This window comes from Peromyscus californicus, unplaced genomic scaffold, assembly GCF_007827085.1.
Source record: "Peromyscus californicus insignis strain IS unplaced genomic scaffold, ASM782708v3 Scaffold_13__1_contigs__length_99412109, whole genome shotgun sequence".
Taxonomy (NCBI): domain Eukaryota; kingdom Metazoa; phylum Chordata; class Mammalia; order Rodentia; family Cricetidae; genus Peromyscus; species Peromyscus californicus.
This window is the reverse complement of record NW_026294424.1, coordinates 66489799-66505478: the sequence shown is the minus strand read 5'-3', so window position 1 is coordinate 66505478 and position 15680 is coordinate 66489799. Positions and strand designations below refer to the sequence as shown.

The 15680-nt window shown below is 39.5% G+C and overlaps 1 protein-coding gene across 2 annotated transcripts in view; it reads right to left on the bottom strand.

Annotated features, from left to right (window-relative positions):
• Nucleotides 1-239: 239 nt before the first annotated feature.
• The window catches only part of Slain2 (SLAIN motif family member 2), a 56171-nt gene continuing 40730 nt past the window's right edge, over nt 240-15680 (bottom strand). Inside the window, exons 7-9 of one of the 2 annotated variants that reach the window (XM_052735109.1) lie at nt 9472-9549; nt 4262-4577; nt 240-3102 (exon numbers count right to left, since the gene is read on the bottom strand). In XM_052735109.1, the coding sequence (XP_052591069.1) occupies nt 3036-3102; nt 4262-4577; nt 9472-9549 (461 nt within the window). In that variant the 3' untranslated portion in view covers nt 240-3035. The remainder of the gene's footprint in view (nt 3103-4261; nt 4578-9471; nt 9550-15680) is intronic. The other variant, XM_052735110.1, reaches the window with a different exon arrangement.

Genomic DNA, 15680 nt, shown 5'->3' with positions numbered 1-15680 from the left:
GGGGGAGGGGGAGGGGGAGAGAGAGAGAGAGAGAGAGAGAGAGAGAGAGAGAGAGAGAGAGAGAGAGAGAGAGACTCTAGTGACACAACCCCAGACTTCTAGTCAGGATCTGAAAGGGCAATAAGATTGGAGTCTGTGTGTTTACAAAAAACAGCTGAGAAATTTATTAAGACAAACTGTAGGCAATGGGGTGGGGAGGAGAGAAGGAATCTTGCCATATCCAGAAATTAATAAAACACTTGAAAATGAATATAGATTTAATAGTAAACATTATGGTCAGGCTGTTTATTAAGGAGGCAACCACATATTACAAGTTCAGCTATAGAAATGTTTGCAAATCAAACTCCATGTGATCTAAAAGGACCATGCATCATACTGTCAAAACTGAACACCTGTACAATGAATAAAGTCAATTTAAACATACATAGTCTAGAGACCATCCTAGAGTTATACAAACACCTGGGGCCATATGTATTTAATTTTCTTTGTTTTCAAAAAAACTTTTTTTTATATATAAAAGTGATGTTCTGAGATAATTTAAAAAAGTATCTGACAATTATGAATGGTCCCCAGTTTTACAAAATGTGATTTCCAGGGTATGAAAACTGAGAAGTCAACTCTTCAGAGGGTTTTATAATATACAAACAAGTTTTGTAGAAAAATGATCCAGCAAAGGCTTAAGAATATTTATATTTTTCCAATTCTTTACACTTTTATTAACACACTTACAAAAAATAACATCCAAACACTGAGAAAATTAAATAACTTTGGAAGCAGAGGTCATAGTTTTCTGCTGACATATAAGTGACAATTCTGGGCTGTTGGCACAAAATAATCAACATTCATAACCCCTTACTACTATATATCAAACATAAGTTAAAATCATAGGCACTAGTTTATCAAATCCACATTTCTTCTGTACGACTAACCACAGTAAATCCTTAGATTTTCCCAAACAGAAAAACTGGCAATACACAAAGGCTTTCTAGTAAAAAGGCAATTTTTCTCTTTAGGAAACTAAAAGCCAATAGTCTGTGGTAGTACAGCAGCAGGTAAAATAATATCACCAAACTCAGATCCAAAATACATTTTTAAACAAGTGATGAAATAGTTTAATTAAAAAAAAATAGATATTTTTTCTGATGCAGCCATTTAAAAACAATGTTAAATAACCTGAATATTCCTTTTGAAACTGATTATCTAACTTAAAAAATGTAATAGATGGTTCATTAAAGTTCTTCTTTTAAATTATTAGATTGCAGCATTTATTATTTTTTGAAATGTTACACTGAAACAGAGACCTGTTTGCTGTGTGCACGTGTAACTCCTCAGAGACAGAGGCTACTTCTTTGTTACTTAGATTTACACGAGACACTTCCCACCAAGCACGTTTCATCTTCCTCTGAAGAGCAACAGTTTTAGTTCATCATTGTGGATAACCCCTCCATTCCCTCTCGCCACCTTCAAATGCAAGGATACACGTTCTTCCATTCTACACTCCAGTTCCCGGCACTGACGGCTGCTCGTGCTAGCTAGCTGAAGGTCTCCCTGCGGTCGAGCATCAGTCTGGCAGACTGGGTCTTTGTTATCATCAACTCGATGCTTCCTTCCTTCCATTTCTACTTCCAACTTTCAGAACATCCTCTACTAACAGGAAACGTGTTCAAATCCCTCCACCTTTATGTGACCCAACTGCCAATATTTTAGATCTGTCCAGACTAAGTATTTAAAAAACAGACCCCATTATCAAAAATGAGAAGTCAGCTTGAGTTAGTTTGGTAATAATCCAATAAAACCGAAACAGCTGATTTCAAGGGTATATATACACGCATGCGTCATTAGACAGCAAGTTATTTAGCAAATTAAGAGTTGGATGGTTTTTACCAAACAATGCAAACATTGATGTAAGGCAGAATCTAAGTCAAAAGGGACAGTATTTTAAAGATACATCATACAGTTATTCAGTTTGAAGTGGATCGACTACCACATAACGGACCGTTACACCACTTAAGTAAGAGCAGCAATACAACTGTCATCACCAGAGATTTTGTAGTTAAATGCATAGATTTTCCCTCCTCTTGCGGTATGGTTTTATTCCAGCTTGTAAGCTCTGAGGTGTTGTTTTATCAAGAATAAAGACACATACAACTTGTTCTTCCACATCATAGAAACCTGGTCATGGGAACAAGATCTTTTAGTTCTGTGACAGAAAAGAGCATGTGAGGAAGTTGGCTTCAAGAGCACAGACCATCTTTCCTGAGCCAGGAAGTGTAAGGTTTAGAAGACTGTGTAGCTGATAGTGAGCCCTTTTGGCAATCAAAACAAGCACATAGAAGTCTGAGATGTTGATGCAACGTGGTGGGTGAGCACGGTGACACCACCTGGCGGTGGCTATGTGTGAACTATGTCTAAAATGTATGATTTAAAAGAATGATACTTTTCCCAATGAGTTTGCAAAAGTAATTTATAAAACTCTCTTAAACACAGGTAGCATGTTTTAAGTCTTTAGCTCAGGTCGTTCCTTTCTCCCTCCCAATCTTTATAATTTACTCTATCCTGAAGGACTAATAAAACAATTTAATTAGTCAGAATATTAGTTCTTGTTAACACAGTATTTATTGATACTATTCGTACAGTAAAGTAGGTTGAACGTGAGGTTTTGGACAGCCTGAATTCACCACCTTCCCGTGTACAGAAGTACTCTCTTTACAAATGGGCATTTCTCTTTGGCATCCATTAGGTATTTGCCCACATAGTGGCCTCTGTCAAACAATAAAAAAGAACCGTGTTTCTAGTGAACATAGCTAAGAGTGACTCCATGGAGAGTGATTGCATGATTACCAAACGTATCGGATGTTCCGTGGGATAAAGTGCTGCTTCGTCATCTCTGCCGGTTTGTGCTATTGTAGACAGAGAGGGCTGGGGCTGTACAACCCCGAGAGTCTTAGCTGCAGAGTCTGCATATAAAAGTTGGTTTCAGCCTGGTGAAGGGGTGTCCGTGAAGCTGTGGACCTCTGCGCTCTTGTCTCTGCTGGTCAGTAACAGCCATCTTTCCAACTGTCGTCTTTCATGCTACCATAGGTCTTAGGAGCTGGCAAGGATCTGAAATCAAGGAACTGTATGTTTTTTTATGTCTGTACAAAATACTACATACACTCTGCCACATGTCTTCTATTTCGGGGAACTATTAAGATCACAGCTCTAAACAACTATTAGAACAACCTTTTCTTGCTCAGCATCTTCACAGCTTTCAAATTTTACTACACTCAAGACGATTCCTCTAACCTCTTTTTGTTAATGTGACTATGGAATTAAAACAAGAGGAAAGAAAGTCTCACTCTTTCCTATCACATGGACAACTAATCTATTGTTCTGTGAGGCCAAATGCTGGCAGTGACAGTGCAGACTGAGTGTCACCACCACCAGAGTGGCAGGTGGGGGGTGGTGGTGGTGGTAAAGGGGTTTGAAGTCACACAAACTTGTAACTGACAGTCTTACTAGTTGGATGTCCTCACGAAAATTACTTAATTTCACTATATTCATCTAGAAAATAAAAGTACTCATTACTGTGACAGTTAGACAAGGTAAGGAGTTATTTAGTGCTGTGCACAACACAAAGCCATTGCGTTCTACAACTAAATCTCAAACTGTGAAATGTTTACAGTAAGATAAAGCAAGTACAGGAATATAGTTTAAATACAAGATAGGCATTTCTTTTCAAGAAGACAAACTTTAATTATAGCTGACATCTAAACTTATTGGTGGTGCTAATCCCCTTCTTAAAGGGTAGAGATCACGTGGTTTGGTCACAACCTCCCTGGGGTCAGAATCATTTCAAGATTAAACAACAAAATGGGGGTGAGGGTGCTCAGTCAGAATCTCTGGGGGTAGAAGGTGGGTCTCTACACTTATAAAAACTCCACAGATAATGCTGAATTGTACCAGTGTGAAAAGTGGCTGCCCGGCTAGTGCAGCCAGCATTTTTCAATCCCCTTGTGCTTTGTAAATCTTTATTGTTATTCTCAAAAGGAACAATTATCACAACCAACTCAAGTGTCTTTAACGACTCTGTCCTAGGAGTTTCCTGAGATGCTTAATCATGTTAGGCACTGGGACAAAATGAATTTGAACCACGGTGGTATAATATCCAAATGAAGACTTCTTCAAGACAGGAGGTGATGCTCTACTTAGAGACAATACTGACTACCGTCTGCTCACTTTCACAGGCCCAGGTGTGCCGAGTACAACCTTTCCCACTTACCTGCGAACAGGCTGTGCAAGCTTGCTGCGAGGCACTGGGATGCCCCCCGCAGAAGGGGCGCTCGGCCGGGGCAGGCCGCTCCTCATGGCAGTTGTCCCTGCAGGTCTGGTTAGAGTGGCGCTGTTGATATTGCTGGAAGGGTTTGCTGGGACTGGGTTCTGCACCACAGGAGGTCCGGGTGAGGAGGTGGTTTGTGTGAACTGTGTAGTTTCTTGGCCACCAGAACCAGAACCATGGTTACTAAATGCTTTCACTGGCTGCCGAAGAGCCAACGGAGATGGTGCTGCAGGGGAGCGGAACTTGCCTGGAGAAGGTACTGCATATAGAAGAGCAAAGGAAAGCCAGTGTTTTCAGAGGGACCGGGTACCAGTGAAGCCACTGCCGTGTTACCCGTGACAATGGAGCACTAGAACATCTAATTATGAGCCTCACACATAGGACTTTTCTGGGCTAATAGGAAGAAGGTTACCTCAGAGGGTTACAACTGTCCTTGAAAAAGTACATTAACCAGCTTAACTTGGATCCCACAATAGGAGGGGGTGGGCACCATAGGGACCAGCAAGATGACTCAGTGGTTAAAGGTACTTGCCACAAATACCTAGAAACCCAAGTTCAATCTGAGGAACACATATAAAGGTAGGACTTGACAAAGTTGTCCTCTGACCTCCACATATGCTGTGGCATGTAACATACATGCACCCCACCATTGCCTGCATGTGCACCTGCACATGCAACACAACAATAAATAAAAATTAAAAAGAAGTATGTAGGCATCATAGGATTCTGTCTCACTGTAGCAACTAACTAGGGCCATATGAGAACATTCTAGAGGTAAAAGGGTTGGCTATCCATGTAAACATAAATCAGGTGACTGTAGCCTCAAAGACACATATGGTGGTAGTTTAATTGTACTGAAATGTGATTTTAATTGTATGTTAATAAATAAAGTTGCCCGGGGGGTCAGAGCTATTAGAGCCATAGCAAGAGCGAGGTGGCGGCGGCGGCGGCGCATGCCTTTAATCCCAACCCTTGGTAGACAGAGCTAGGTAGATCTCTGTGTGTTCAAGGATACAGCCAGCATCGGAGACACACACCTTTAATCTCAATACCAACCATAGAAGACCTGGAAGTCTCTACAGACAGGCAATGACGAGGCAGTCATGTGTTTGGGTTTACGACCAATGAGAAGGCAGAACAGAAAGACTATATAAGACAAACACACAGGAAGTAGGCCCCTTTTGGAGAGCTCTCTTGGCTGAAGAGGATCCCTGAAGCAGGAAGGGTAAGGCTCTTAGCTCTGACCTCATGGCTTTCTTCTCTGAATTGGCTCTGTGTTTCTTATTTTATAAGACGGTTGGTTACATCTACAGACACATATTCAGTGTAACTAGAAATAAGGAATTAACAGTTACTATTATTTTAAAAGTCAGCTCCAGAGGCACTGAGATGATTTAGTGGTTAATGGTGCTTGCCACACACATATGACAACTGGAACTGAATCCCTGGAACCCATGGCAGAAGGAGAGAAATAATTCCTGAAAGTTGTCCCAATACACATGTGTGTGCAATCCAGGAGCACATGAGCCTAGGAAGTCATATAATGCCAAGTCCAATAAGAAAAATGCTATTATATTAAAACAAATGCCAGATACATGAAATGAAATGTAGTCTTCATTTCTAAGTTAAGACAAGACTCAAAAACATTTTATTATTTCAACAGGTCCCTTTGAGACTAAGTTTAGATCTCTTGGGGTACACACCCACCCTTCTCTACTTCTTCATGTTTGAACACATCTCCTCTGAAAGGGTTTTAGTTTCCTCTGAAGGCCATGGACACAACACACAATTCAAATACAACCTTAACATGCTTTATCAAACACAGAGCCTTAGAGATAAGGCAGGGAGCAGGTGGTGTGTGGACCAGAGGCAGAAGGATAATACTTTTCTCCAACAATCCCCCTTTTCAGGAGGGTACGCACGGAGAGAAAGCTTGGGCCACAGAAGTGGGTTATTCTACACATTTTGTTTTCTCTCTCTATCAATCCACATGTAGGAGAGAAGTGACAGTAAAGTCTACTGTACAAAGGAGGAAAGGAAGGATGTGTGGCTAATTCTGACTGACTGGGTTGACAAGTGCTTAGGGTTAGGGAAGCAGACTTCTAGGTGAGTTTGTGAGGGTGTTTCCAGGGAGGATCAAACAAGGCAGAGACACCACTCTCTGTGGGTGGTACAAACTCATGGGGTGGAGGCGGGACACAGGAATGGGGACACACTGAATGTGACAAAAGGAGAAGGAGAAGGAGGAAGCTGGCTAACAGAAGCACTTTCTGCTTCTGGCTTCACAATGTGAGCTGCTCTGCTCTGCCATACCCTCCCTGCCAAGACTGCGTAGAAGCTATAAGACAAGAACCAGAGAAGCCAGCCTGAAAGAGAGCTTAAGTAGGGCTGAGAGGATGATCAGCCTGCTGCCAGACTCCTGTAAGACCGGACAGGTTCATGAACCATTTAAAAAGTACTTAACCATTGAGTGCAGTGATTTCTGCAAGAAGGCGGCTTAGAATGTTGGGTCTAAGGGTCTGATACGAAAGGAGCCAGTACTGCAGCCCTACAGCTTTTTGTTGTTGCTCTGAACACACTCTCTGAACTACAGATTAGACAGGGGATCTCGGGCAGATCAAACTTATGAGCAGAGATGACAAAAACAGAAATCTGTAATACAGTGCTTCAGGGGAGAGCTACTTCAAAGACCTTCAGAACTCAGATTAGGGGTCTGCTTGACTCTTCAGCTAAACAATGGGCTGAGTATACACAGCAGAAATGAGACACGTCCCCAGACCAAAGTAACAGCAATAATCAAAAATGGAGAGAATTAGTCGTTAGTTTTTCCACTCAAAAAAGTGTCAGAAAGCCCCCTTTAGGTAGAAAGGAAATGATACCAGGTGCCAACTTCAATCTGAATGAAGTCATGAGAAAAGGGCAACAGTAGTTTTATTACTGGATGCTAAGCACTTAGAGAAAAGGGGCTATTCTTGGTGCAGTGGGCTTTGGCCTCAGATCCTAGAGGTATTCTCAATGCAAGATCATCAGTAATTGAACCAGTACTGCATTTTACAGTGCTAGGGACTGAACACACAACCTTGAGCATGCTAGGCATGTGCTTTACCACTGAGCTACATCCCCAGCCCTTGGTTTTTGAGACAGGATCTCACTATATATTCAGGTTGGCCTTGAACCCACATCCTTCTGCTTCTACCTTCCAAGTGTTGGGGTACAGGTATGCAACACCACAGGCAGCTAAGCAGAGAAGGGTATAATGATACCCCCTACACCACAACACAACATATGAAAGCCTGGATTACTAAGTAAGTAAGAGTAGGTAGTTTGAAGTTTGAGAGCTCAGATTCACAAAAATAATGTAACCCCTTTAGAAATTTGGTCAAAAGGTATGGTCTTTTAATATAAAAACCACAAGATCAAATCTTTACGTAAAAATGTAAAATCACACAAAGCTACCTGATTCAGAAGTAAAAACGATGTACTAGACAAGACTGAAGTAAGCAATAGCTGTTCTTTTATTGCAGGCTAGTGGTCTCCTGCTCTGCTGGATAATACACCTTGTTGTCACATACCTCTTCCCACTACTCTGTTGAAATTAATTTGCTTTTATTTTCTCCAGTGCTGAGAACCAAACCCAGAGCCTCACTGATCCCTGTGAGCAAGCTCCCTAGCACTGAGCAACCCCAGCCAGTCCATCTGTTCACACCTTCCCTACTATCCAGAGGAAGCTAGAATTCGTTAAAAATCTGGAAAAGAAGCCCATTGTTCTCAAACAATTCCATAAGGTATTTCTTTTTTCTTTTTAAAAATATGGTAGAGCCAGGCACGGTGGCACATGCCTTTAATCCTAGCACTCGGGAGGCACAGGCAGGTGGATCTCTGAGTTTCAGGTCAGCCTGGTCCGAAGAGTGAGTTCCACAGTCAGAACTACATAGAGAAGAAACCCTGTCTCAAAAAAAAGTATATATGTTTATGGGGCAAAAGTAATGTTTCCATTCCTGTATATAGACATTGTGCAGTGATGAAATCAGGGGAGTTGGCATACCTATCACCACAGACATTTACTGCGGGTAGGAAGAGGATTCAACTCCTAGATACAGTATATCTATCACATCTTACTACTTACTACTAAGAGAACAACTTATTCCTATAAAGCCCCAAGTCACCCCCTCTCACTCTAAAGAACAAGCCCTACACAGCGTGTTATTCCTGACTGTGGAACCAAGGCAGGTGCATGTGAGTACCTAGCACTTAATACATAAGCATGGACCCTATGCTACTAGTTGGCTATTCTCTTTCCTACAGATTCTAACTTTGAAAACAAATTATTTACAATCACACACTAAATCATTGCTAACACACCTAACCCTGTTTAAAAGTATATAGTGTTTTGCAATCATACTAACTGCATCTTAAATTAAAAAAAAAAAAAGACATCAAATTTCCTCTTTCCTCAAGTTTTCTTACTCTCATGAGGGGAGCTATTTTTCCTCACTGCTTCTGTTTGTTCTGTCCCATTCTGAGTCATCTGTTCATTCTCAGGACTCCAAGTCTATTCTACATCACTGTTTTCTCTCAATTCTTTGGTCTTTCATCTACCAATACACTCAATCTTCTGGAACCCTATTGTCTAGACTTAGTGCCCAACTTTCATAGATTTCTTTAGCACTCAGTTCTTACAAAAGCTACCACTGTATAGTAAGTCTTCCAAATGTATTCACTGACCATAAAGACTTGTGTCTTAACTTTAATCAGCTTCTAATCCGAAAGTCTTCCCACCTTACCCCACAGATAAGTAAACCCAAAGACCAATATTTGAGGAAAAAACATTAATAGACAGAATGTGTGACATTTTAGTACCTATTTGTCCAATTTTCATTAATTTAAAACAATAATCTTTGGTTTTAGATGGGTAGGAAAAAATGATAAATTATCATTTAATCCTTTCAGAACAATTCAATACATACCTCTGAAGAAAATAGGTTTCTTCTGCAATTATCCACACAGCAGGGAATTAATTTGCATTATTTTCTTAAGGAAAAAAACCAATTTGAAATGTGCCCCACAGGCATCACTGACTCAGAAATGCAGAAGGTGAGAGATTTACCTACACCACTTGCTGAAATTTGAACTCAAGCAGAGGCTGTAGTTACCTCTTTTTGTAGATGAAGTTGGAAGCAACTGTTTGGCTTTGAGGGAGGTACGAGGCAAATTTTTCAGCCTTTGAGAAGCTGTTGAAAAACAAGGAAGTGTAATATTGGCCGGGAAGTACAAGGTAAAGGCTACAGCTTCTGTAAACTTGAACACTTAATAGAAATGTAAAAGTTATCAAGAAATAGAAACCAGTGAGGTAAAACGTTAGAATTCTAGAAGCGCAGGAATTTTTAAGTGATGCTTCGTGCATTAAGTTGGGAAAGAAAAGGGGCAGAAATCTTAGTGCCATTGCATATTTTTAGAACTAGTTTTTTTTTTTTTTGTAGATTAAAAAAAAAACTAATATGTCAATTGGCTGGAACATCAAAGAGAAAACAAGCCACCAGCTAACATGCCATAGATGCAAAGAATATAAACACAAGGATAAAAGTGATAAAAATAAGCACACAAAATAGAAAATAAACACAGTACTTGTTTTGATGCAAATAAAGAAAAAAGCACATTTTGGCAAAGCAATTATTGGTAGATGAATTGCTCCAAAATCAAACAGTAATTTCCATTCTCAAAAAGGAGAAGAAAACTCAGAACCAGGCAAGTCCTTGCACACTTGGCAGCTTTAATGTGTTCAATGTTATCTTGTTGTAAAATCCAACTAATGTGTACCTCAGGCTGGACAGTAGCAAGTCTGGTCTATGGACCCGTGTGTGTGTGTGTGTGTGTGTGTGTGTGTGTGTGTGTGTGTGTGTGTGTGTGTGGGTGTGTGTGTGGGTGTGTTGAGGGGGTCTAGAGGAGTTAGGACATCTGCTTTGTAATGTAATCAAGTCAGACTGCTGAAGTCCCTCTCAAACTTCCTGTCTATTTATGACACTGAAACTTCTGAAACTGGCATGGAGGACAGCCCAGAGCTGCGCAGAGTGCAGACGGGCTAACTACTGCACTACAGTTCCTCTGCTCCAGGCCCATTCAATCACCTAGTTAAGCAACTCTAAACTGCCATCCTACGGTTCTTGCAGGATGTGTAGAAAGGTAGACTTTCTACACTTTAGGAATTATGTCCAAAAAATAAAAACAAGTAACAAAAACACCAAATTCTATCCCTACAAGTCTATGTAGGAATAAAAGATCATCATAAAAAAGATCATCAGGTGGTAAAGGGATACTGGATGTATCATTAGAGAGAAAAGGGGAAATTCTGCTATCTCTGCCCAGGCATTATTATTTTCCTGAGATAATCAACTTTTACAAAAGGAAATGTAGCTGACTTCTAATTTTACAGCAATCCAAACCTTACTGTAGCGACATAGTGTCTGATGCCAATGTAACTCAAACACGGTCAGGCAAATAAGCAAAAACGTCTCCAGACTTGGGGGAAAAAAAATCTGTTACTTTATACCTATAACCACAAAATTATAGAATATTATTATCAAATATTATTCACCTATATTTGTCCACATGTTCTCTGTCATCCATATTTGTTTGTCTGTCCATCCGTCTGTCCGTCCACCCACCCACCCACCCATCCATCCATCCATCCATCCATCTATCTTTATTTTCATTTATTCAAACATGGGAGTGAGTACTCTGGGTACCCTGTAGGGTAAAACAGCCTCAGTAGCCAGCTAGGAATTTTTCTTGTTCTTATGGAATTACTTAGGAAAGAAAAAACAGTTTTATGGAACATTTAGGAAAGGAGAGAATGAAAAGAAAGTAGCAAAATCTATAGCTTTCCAGACAGTGATGGCTTCGAGGCAGGAAGTGAGCGGGAAAGGAGCATGAGGAGGAGACTGGAATTGCAGCTGGACACAGGTATCCATAAAGACTCTCCAAAGAGGACATTTGTTCACAGATCACAAAAGAGTGGGAGGAAGCATGTGGGATCTGGAGAAGGCATTCCAGAGGAGGAAGAAGCAATAGTAGAGAAGGCTGAGACTGGCCATGCCAAGTGGTTAAAGAACAGAAGTAGGCTCAATTGTAAAGGACCACAAAAGAAAAGGCAAATAGATTACTGGGCAAACTATAAGCCATTGTTTTTAAATCTTATTTTTAAAATTAAAAATCTTAATTGTGTATGTACACGACCACATATGGCATGCCATGGCATATGTATGTCAGAGGACAACTAGCAGGAGTTATTTCTCTCTTCCCCCCACGTGGATCCCAGTGTTAGTGAACTCAGGTCATCAGGCCTCCATGTGGAGTTTGATGTCTCTCCTCTGCTTCCATAGCAGCTCTGGGCAGTACAGGCTAACTTACACATAGATCCTCAGTGCTAGGACCACAACATATACTCAGTCATTTCTACTGAATAATTACAGTGATTGATAATTGTACAAAATGTAGAGATTTAATTTATAGTACTTATTCTCTTAAATAAATTATAGTTTTTTTAATCAAAGTTTTACAAAGCTGTGGAGAAAATAAGTGGTTCTTAAACTTGCATATGCCTGAAAATCAACGGAGACACTTATAAAGAGAGCCTGGGCCCCCATTAAGATGTAGTCAATCAAAATGCCCAGTGACAAAGGCCTCAATCAATCACCACATTTATAAAATCTTTTTGATTAATCAAACTGATCCAGTATTACTTTTTTTTTTTTTTTTTTTTTTTTTTGGTTTTGGTTTTTCGAGACAGGGTTTCTCTGTGTAGCTTTGCGCCTTTCCTGGGACTCACTTGGTAGTCCAGGCTGGCCTCGAACTCACAGAGATCCGCCTGGCTCTGCCTCCCGAGTGCTGGGATTAAAGGCGTGCGCCACCACCGCCCGGCCCAGTATTACTTTTTAAACCGATAGTCCTTAAATATTTTCCTACTATTCGATTAGGCGATTATGTAAGTATTGCATGTTTTAACTCATGTTTCAAAATAATGCAAAACTGGAGAATAACCATTAGTGCTTTGGTAGCAGGTAAAACCTTGAGGAAAGTTCTTCCTTGTTGACCTTAGAAGGCCAGCTACATACAGGTTATCAACCACCCAGACACTTCCATGGGTGAGTGGAACAGAGCACAGTATTGTTCCTACGTGCTTCCTTGGGGGCACACTCTGTATCCGTGTAAAACTGTTCCTACACTGGCAAATTACCTACAGTTCAGTCTCAAACCATGCCCTACTAGAGCCATCCAAGAGTGTTTCCTAGAGGCCTAAGCATGCATGTTAGGCTGGGCGCAGTCTCCAGACGGCAGTGGGAGGTGCTGGGGGACTGAACAGTTTGGGATTACCTGTCACCCTGTAGATATGTGGTCCTGTGTAATTAACTTGACTACAGGGAACCCTGCTCTCTACAGAAATAAATGTGTATTTGTGAAGCTCAAATGCTATAATACTGTAAAAATACCTTAGGCATTATAATAGTAATCAAACTTTGGAGATATATATATATTATATATATATATTATATATATAATATATTATATATATATATTATATATATATAATATATTATATATATATATTATATATATAATATATATATAATCTCAAGATTGTCTTGAGGTTTTCATCTATTCCTTTTCCTCACTTATAAGCCAGTAATTCCTATATTTTTCTGAATACTAAACTTGAGCTCATACTCTGGTAATGTTAGGAAGCAAGTTATTGTCCTTTTGAAAAATCCTGCCTCTGATAACACCTATCCCTTTAAATGAAGAAACTGAGAAAATGCTCTGGTTTTCTTAAACTTTTTAAGTTACTCACATTTTACAAATATAAAATTTGAAAATATATTAGCACTGTCATAATACCCATATTTGAATGCCAGCGTCCACAATAATACAGCCACAGCAAAGAAGCATATAAAAGTTGTGCCTGGCACAGTGACAAGGCGAAAGAAGTGGCCCGGTGGGCAAAGATCAGCAGCCCTGCAAGGTCAGCGTCATGCACAGCAGCAGTGAGAGCGAGCCAGAGCTTTACCATTCACAGCTGAGGAAAGAGCCACTTCAAACAAAGTGAAATAGCTATTAAACACAAGTAACTGAAGTTTACAGTGAAATGTACCCATTCCTTATATAAAATACATACAATTGTTATTACACTTTTACATATACTTTGATAATATTAAAGTATATACTGAAATAAAAATTATGAAAACTATATTACGTAACTATATATAAATCACAATTACACATGTATTTTATCAAAAATATATAAAACTTCAAGAAAATAGATAAAAACTTATGATTGTTAACTTCAAACAAAAATCTAAATTTTTATACAGTATACTTAAAATTAAGTTTTAAGCTTGTTAATATTTTGGATTTTCTATTTTCCAAATACATTGTGTAGTCCTTTTGTGGACATTTTTAATTATAAGTAAGTGTTACTGTAGCTGCAAATGTAAGTAAACAAGTATATATAGTTTTTTTTGTTTTGTTTTTGTTTTTCAAGACAGAGCTTCTCTGTGTAGCCCTGGATGTCCTGGAACTAGCTCTATAGACCAGGCTGGCCTTGAACTCAGAGATCCACCTGCCTCTGCCTCCCAAGTGCTGGGATTAAAGGTGTGCATCACCACTGATTGCCTGGCCAGTATATACAGTTTTAAAAAGGATGATGATCCAACTCTTTCTGCCTATATAATTTCTATCAAATGCTGAAATGCAACTTTGTAAAATTGCACATATATTTTCCACATAATGAACTAGTAACCGGAAAACCATTATGTTTTCCCAATACCTTTTCCTTAGTTATGAACTACTAGGAAGAAATGAAAAATAATTCTAGGATATTAATGTGACTATATAATGGCAATTCTATTGCTAGAGAAGTCAGGTAATTATAAAAAACTTTATGTTTTTCTATTGACATCTGTTAATAGATATATTATGTTAGTCCTAGGCTCCCACTCTATCTGTTCATTGTCATAAAGCTCTATGTAATGGGATGAGCGTAGAGGATTTAGGCAGAGCTGGTTTTATCACACAGGAGGCTGTTTGGAGATTTATCATGTGGAATTTTGAAAAATCCAGATCTTAATAATTCAAACTAAACACAATAGCATGCTTGAAGGTGAAGTACCAATGTTTCAACCTGTAGAGATGGTGGAAAAGCATGGCTGTAATGCCTGTGAGGATTATGATTCACTTAAATTGTATTTCATGCCACATTAACACTGTAGGCTGCTTTTTTGTATTGGGTTAAGTATCTGAGGGGGAAGCCCCCAGAAACAAGATATTTTCATGTGTCAAATTAACTTGTGGGTTTAAAGACATAAAACCTACTATTCTCTATTTCAAAGATAACAAAGTTCAAACTCTCCTTTTAAATTCATTTTTAAAGTTTTATGAATTCATGTTTCCTATACCAATTATTAATACCACAATGAGTATTTTAACACTTAAAAAATCTTGAGTAACAATTTTCCACAGTGCTTTAAACTGTAGTCTCGCTGGGCGGTGGTGCCGCACACCTTTAATCCCAGCACTTGGGAGGCAGAGCCAGGCGGATCTCTGTGAGTTCGAGGCCAGCCTGGGCTACCAAGTGAGTTCCAGGAAAGGCGCAAAGCTACACAGAGAAACCCTGTCTCGAAAAACAAAAAACAAAAAAAACAAAAAAAAAAAAACTGTAGTCTCAAACTCAAACTCAAAAAAAAAAAGTATTTCTGTATGATCTTTATACCTTGGAAACAACCATGGATAAGTCTCTATAAGGGACTACACATTCTTGAGCTGGATCAACACAGTATGAACATTAACCTGCCACTTATTAAGATGTATAACCATAGGTAAGTTACTTATATAGAAGTAATTCCAACAGTTCATTTTAGATTGGCTTATTATTTTTCTTTAACTTAATTTTTTTTTTTTAAATGTATGGGTGTTTGGCTTGCATGATTATCTGTGTACCGTGTGTGTATCTGGTGCTCAAGGAGGCTGGAAGTGAGCATTGGATGCCCTGAGATTGGAGTTACAGATAATCATGAGCAGTCAGGTGGAAGCTGGGAATTTAACTCAGGTCCTCTGGAAGGTATACCCAGTCCTCTTAAGTGAAAAGCCACCTTTCCAGACCCCTTGATTGGTTTAATTATGTATACACATGCCTACCTTAGTTGGTAAGCAGCAAATGTTTCAAACCACAGCCCTATTTTAGTCAGTCTGTATGCAATGCACAGGTGTTACTAATGCACTGCTGCTAATGTGCAGCCATTCATGCATCACTGACTTGGGCTCTGTTCGACCAATGTGACTCAGAAGTTATCACTGTGTCCTGGTTTGGTCT